At 37.0% G+C, this 6,782-nt stretch overlaps 1 protein-coding gene across 1 annotated transcript; it reads right to left on the bottom strand.

The window, feature by feature from the left end:
* Nucleotides 1-1,629: 1,629 nt before the first annotated feature.
* Nucleotides 1,630-5,514, bottom strand: LOC117381695 (transgelin-like). The gene is made up of 5 exons (XM_033978695.2): nucleotides 5,423-5,514; nucleotides 3,124-3,310; nucleotides 2,878-3,049; nucleotides 2,703-2,805; nucleotides 1,630-2,621 (listed from the first exon to the last, which is right to left on the bottom strand). Exons 2-5 carry the CDS (start codon nucleotides 3,301-3,303, stop codon nucleotides 2,477-2,479), a joined length of 600 nt encoding a protein of 199 aa, XP_033834586.1. The 5' UTR covers nucleotides 3,304-3,310; nucleotides 5,423-5,514; the 3' UTR covers nucleotides 1,630-2,476.
* Nucleotides 5,515-6,782: the final 1,268 nt, after the last annotated feature.

Genomic DNA, 6,782 nt, shown 5'->3' with positions numbered 1-6,782 from the left:
GTATTAAACAAATCAGTTTTGATTCTTTTCCAGACATTAATTGAAGGAATACAAGGAAAACACCTCAGCCTTCTATTTTAAAGTCCATGCAGGGATAAATGATTTTCTCCATAGTTAATTTTTTTTACAGGCCCTCTTGTGGCTGGAGTTTATAAATTGTATTTTTATTTAATTTGCCTTTTACTACTCAAATCATTGCTTTGTTCATGTTGGCAAAACTAACAATTAAAATTTAAAATTTAAATAAATAAAAACGTATTAAGTTTACCCCAACTTCTAACTGATCCTGCTGCCAATAATAACTTGCTAGTATGACATTATTAATCTCGTTAGTCAAAATAAATATAATAATATAATTTATATTAACAATATAGTTGGGGAAAACTGTCATAAAACATTTCAATTGAACGAACAGGAGGCAGGCGATATACCCATCAAATAACCACAAACTCCCTGTAATATTTGGGATTTTTAAAGTTCTGCAAAGGAAGATATTAATGTGGCCTTCTCCAAGCTTTATTGAGCAAAATGGTGCCAGTGCGCATGAATCTTAAAATAGATATTAGTGTTGAAATAATAAACACATTTTGGAGATTAGTGGCACTGTGGAGTTGTTGTAATGTAATGTTAGTGTTGATAATGAATCCTCAGTACATTATAACTAAGTGGACTGGACGACTGGACGAGTGGACGATTGTCAAATGGGTTCACGGGCTGAGAAACAATCTCTTTATGCTCCTATAGCTTATTCATTAAAGGCTCTGTACCTGATTTTTCCTCATGTATTAGTCTTTCCCTTGTACAGATATCGTTACTGCATGCTACCATGCTAGTTGTTGTTTACTGTCATGGCAAAACTCCACTCTGGTCTCTAGAAGTTGTGAAATGATGATTAATTAGGCCTGTAAGTGAGGAATAACTTTGGACCACTTCAAACAGTTCAAAATGAACATATGTTCTGTTTTTCACATTTTTAAGACTCTAAAATTCACAGCGTCATTAAGTACATTTATGATTATAGTCTGGGACTGCATGACAAGTAGAAACAGGAAAAGGGAAGCCACTATTTTGACCTGTGACATCATCCCAAACAGACACACTATGTGTGCTGCCTTTTATATCTGTTTTTGCTGTTTTGCTTCATCAGTCTAGGGGCTTAAAGACAAACACAAATATGGCATAAATAGCTGTTAATTTCAGTATCTCATTTTATGTTCAAGGAAATCACCTGACTGTTGGATCCTGTCCTCTAGATTCTTTAATGTCATACAATCTTTGTTCATATCCCATTTCAATGGTCCTCCCTTGGATCACCAGTGAGCAACAAGCCAATTCTGGTTGAGTTATTTCAGCTTCACTTATCATACCATACTCTCCCATAGCACTCCACCCTGCTATCATTAGCATAGCATATTGCTCACTGTTTTTCTTAACCTTTTCATTAGTTACACATTTCACCTGTGCTTAAGTATCTCTCTCTCCAGGGCAGTGTGTTTATCTATACTGGCTTTAGTCATATGTACTATCAGCGTGCGGTCCAACCCTGGTGCAAAGTAAACATTAGAGTTTCACCTGCAGTATGAAACACTAGGCCTGGGGAAAGCTTTACTGCAGTTAGTCAGAAATCCCTTTTATGTCATTGAATCCAGTTTTATTTTATTAAAATCAGCAGCATGTTTGAAACTTTAGAGAGAGAATTTCTTTTTAAATCTATGTTCTCATACTTCACCTGCTTATTTGCCTATAGCAGAATGCTTCATGTTGTAACACATCAGCTGTTTTACAAGGTACACCTAAGCAACAGTGAGAGGATACCGGTTTTTAAACAAGACAGTTCAGTTTCTCATGTTCATACTTGCACGTGTTCATTGCTATATAAATCATTCAGATTACTTTTATATGATCATTTTCATAATTTTCCTATGACACTCATGTGAATTGGGCAAATAATGACCAAGTCCAATGATTGTGTAAAAATGTAACACTTTAAGTAACCCTTGGATGAAAGAGTGCCATGATACTTTAAAATTTGTGGAGCAATCCAAATGTATAAATTGGCTGCTGTCTGGTAAAAAGAAATAAATAATCTACAGATGATTTAAATAATTCTAAACACTTGCAGTACATGCAAGTTTGCACAGATCATTTGTCATTAAATTCATGTCCAAAATCTTTCTCTGTTAGAACTTTATACATTTCACTAAATTAGTTTTGTTCAAAAGAGTTTAGAGAACTTGGCTCACTGTGTCCTTTCGGTAAACTACTCTACTCTGATTCTGGTTCATTTCTTCTGGACAGAGACAACAGAAAACTATGGTGTACACATTGTTTAAAATACTAAACATACTGTTGGCTTTGAAGAAAGTACAAAGGAATGTATGAGTATAATCCAGTTGGTTCAGTTCTCTTTGGTCCTAGTTTTGGTCCAGTTCCTCAAACAGTCCTGTCACATTCGGGGCGAGGTAAGAGTTCTGCTTCAGTTGATGATCTGCCGTGGTTGGCCGTAGCCCGTCATCCCGGCCTGAGACGCTCCTGTGTTTGAGCCCATCTGAAGACCAATAACGTTTTTGCCTTGCTGCAGCTGCTCCTCTGAAAACTCCCTCTTGTTCTCTTGGGCTTTTCTGAAAATCAACAGACAGAAGTTTCACATTTAACTACAACTTTCAATGAGAAAATGAATCTGATATGTGCAACATGCTAACCTGTGAAACCAGTTGGGGTCTCCTTTGTAGTTGCCATCATCTTTTGTGACAGCCAAGCAGCCCAAAGCCATCAGGGTTCTCTGAACTGCAGCCAAATCTTTCCCTGAAGACAAGCAATAATCTCAGGTGAACTAAACTAAAACAAAACCCCAGCGTCTTTCTGGTCAAATCTTACCTTCAAAAAGATCTACAGTCTGAAACATATCAGTTTTGGTGACTCCATATTTTTCTGCCGCTCCAAGGAACAGGGAGATTTGTTCCATTTGTTTGAATGCCATAGGGGAGGTCTTAATGCTCTTTATGGGCTTGTTTGCACCATAGAGACTATTGATGAGTTCACACAGCACCTGAAGAAAGAGAGTAAACACAGTGAGTCTACTGTGAGTCTACAGTGAGTTTAATCCATGAGCTGCACACTCACACGGCCGTTCTTGAGCCAATTCTGAAAGCCCGTCTTCCCAGCCTCAGGTTGTTCCACGTCATTGCCACATTGAGCCATGATCCACGCCACCAAACGCTCCTCTAGCTCTTGGTCATACTTTCTATCAATCTTTGCCTGTACCTCGCGGCTCAGACCGTATGCTGGACCTTTGTTTGACATGATGCTGCTGCACAGAGGGAATGTTTATCTGGGATTAGCCAAATATAACTGTGAATACTATTGTGACCTACAAAACATTGTTTATTTAAGCATCTGCATTTTGGCCTTGGACCAGAATAACTCATTGTGATGTGTGTGAATATATTTGGTTGATTGTTGGAAATTACTATTATGATTTCTCACCAGAGGTTATAAAATATTGAGATGTCTTTGGGAGAACAGCCCAGTGGATCTGAGTGATTATGGAAGTTGTATGTTACTTATTAATGCAGTATGTGCTTCAAGTAGACCTCAGTGCTGGCCCACTCCCTGCATCCTGTTTGCTCATTCAGTTGTTACTTCCTTCCTCCCACCATGACAAAGGTAGCTAAATGAATACATACTCCTGTAAACAAGCTAACATGTCTATGGGTGTTTCATGGGAAAAATGTTAGTATTACAAAATGCTGTGATATGTCTAAGTACAGAACATTTATTACAATTCAATGAAATAAATATATGTATATATTTATTATTTGTATGAGATTGTATAGGTGGGATGTATGTATGTATGATGTATGTATGAGGGTGGTCTGTTTCCTTAACACCTTAAACTGCTCAACACTTTTTAAATTTCGTTGTACATGTGGCATGTTGCAATGACAATAAAGACATATTCTATTCTATTGTATTCTAAATCTGGACAGAACATTGAGGAAAGATTGCTTTGAGATGCTGGACTGATAACCTGCTCCTCCCCTCTCTTGTTCAAACTCGCCCCCTTATATAAAACATTTCTTTGTTTTGGAAAGGATGTTGTCTGCTGCATTTCTTCTCAAGAATATGTGTAATAGCAAAGTTCCCAGGTCAGAGACACACCTATAGGATGTCCCATGTGGAAGACCATCCATGTCTTATATAATGTGGTTATACATTGACAGATCCTCATTGTGTCTAATGGACCAATAGCATTAGTTAGTTTGTTCATTGTCTGCAGTGGTGCACTTTTGTGTAAGAGGAGAGGTATCCCGCCAAATTTGCCCTAAACCAGTGTCTGGGTAAATAACAACATGCAAATCCTTCCCAATGAAATGGAATCCACAGAATTGTTCAGACATGCCTCAGGACCACAGCACCCAATAATCTCAACTCAGCAACGTTTGATGGGTGAAGATTAATTTAAACGTATCTCCCATTAAAGACAGACCACATGTTACATATGAGAGGCTGTCAGCAAGCATTACAGTGTCAAAATTTTAGTCCTTATGCACCACAGTATCCATGAACAGCTTGTACATAGTCTGGAGTATGTTAATAACGGAGTTTGCTGTTCTCACTTTCCTTGTGGTATTTCTGCTGAGGTTGTTGAAGTCAAACTTAAACTAACATGTCTAATCTAGTATAATGTAATATAGGTAAAAACTGTTCTTGTGTTTCAGTAATATAGAAGCTAACTATAAGCTGTAAGCAAGACCCTGCCAGTGTTAAAAGTTGGGGAAATGTGATCTGCCCCCTTTTTTTACTTGTCTTGCAGCTAAACATTTGATAGTTGTCATTCACATGCTATCAACCAGGCTTATTTATCTTAATGATTTTATGTTGTCCCTTCTGTAAGCCACATTTCACTTCACGTTATCTCAGTTGAGGTTTGATTGTTTCAGTTCTTTCTGCTCAGTATTGATGGGCGTCATTCAGTTGCTTCCTCTGCCAAATATCTACCAGCTATTACATCATGTTCAACTTCTAACAATGCCTCCAAGGTACATTGCACAACCTCGAACTTATTAGACTTTCACTGTTAATGCACTTATTTAACATAAAGTCCACTGTGAACTAATGTTACCATGTTTTACAACTATAATGAAAACCAGCAGTAACAAGCACTTTTCCTGGCCTCATTTTTTTTTAGCCCCGGGGTAGATAAGAGGCAAGATTTCGCAAGGAGTAAAAGTTCATTCAAAAGGAATTTTAATATGACAGGAAATGGCAAAGTATTAACCCAGGATTGAAGAAAAGAGAGGGTGTGGTTAAAGGGACAATATGAAACCTTTTCTCAAAACAAATAAATATATTACTAAATCTCTTCCAACAGACATTTAGGAGTGAAGAGTTGTAGTTAGAGACAAGAGAGGTGACTTACTTTGTGTTGAAGTTGTTTCCAGTTGAGATCCAAGTGTGCAGTGCAGGTACCAGCTCCCAGTGGTTGTGAAATATATGACTTCACTAGTTTGTGCTGAGAGAGACAGATACGCCTTCATGTTCTCTTATTTCACTCACAAGCCACACCCACATTTGCTGATTTTCCCTTTTTTTTCCTCCCACTCCCAATTGTATTTCCTTATTTAGGAGAAGGAGGGATTGGAAAAAGGGATCACATGACTACAGTTTGGTGTGGTCAATGAAGAGAATTCTCCAAATTTCTCCTGTCACCGCTGAAGAACAAGAAGCAGGATCAGGAAGGAGGAGAGGGCTGTTCATTTTTATTTATTTTTTTCTCCATAAAGTTGTTTTAGAGGAATAGTTTTTGATATTCCAAAATGTTTTCCGTCAAAGTAGAAGCAAATCCGGACATGAAACTATGACATCACTTGATGAATGATGTGAGGTCACAAACCTCTAACTGTCTGAACACGTCACAATCTCAGTCCTGGTGTTTTACTCCTGTCTCGTATGTCTGGGCTTGACATACAAACACTATAAGCACATTGTGAAATACTGTAAGCTTAGTGTTTCTGGTTCATAACATTAATGCCATACACAATTATAGTTTTTATTATAGACTTGTATATGTTTTTATGTTTGTACTATCCTACAGCGTATTCATTCTGGTTCCTTCTAAATTGACATTGGGTAATATTTTACACCAAACATTCCTCACATACCATTGACTGCATTGTAATTCTGAAGAGGAAACAAAGCTGTGCACCTCCTTTTTGTGGTTCTCTCTAGCATTTACAACCGCCAGTTAAAAACAGGAAACTAGACTCAGGCAAATACAAAGAATAGGAATTGTCTGAGCCACAGAAAATGCAATACATGTCTAAACAATTATTTTTCTATTGTATGTATTTTACTTTTTACTTTATTTTTTTTTTTCAAACACAAAGATTAGATTGTCCATAAATGAAAAAAAACAAAACAAGATCTATTTGGTCATGATTCTGATTAATCATACAGTGAAAATAATCACCAACCTTATACGATTTTATGATTTATTATGCATTGAAAAACAGGCAGCACAAAATATGGTGCCAGAAGAATCACATATAATTTAGTTTGAAAACCAGAAATATATGCAGGTATTTGAACATACAGTATTGAGATAGAAGAATTTATACTTGGTGTCCCACAGGTGTCAGTATTAGGTCCAAAACTGTTTCTGCTCCATATACATTATTCAAGTGACACAGCTAAATAAAAGGTATGTTGTTTGCTATAATTTTGGAATTGGCAAGTCAATATTGTGTACGATTATATAATGCTGTACCAATTTTATACAA

Source organism: Periophthalmus magnuspinnatus, chromosome 14, assembly GCF_009829125.3.
Source record: "Periophthalmus magnuspinnatus isolate fPerMag1 chromosome 14, fPerMag1.2.pri, whole genome shotgun sequence".
NCBI classification, from domain to species: Eukaryota; Metazoa; Chordata; class Actinopteri; order Gobiiformes; family Gobiidae; genus Periophthalmus; species Periophthalmus magnuspinnatus.
This window is presented reverse-complemented; position numbering and strand designations above follow the sequence as displayed.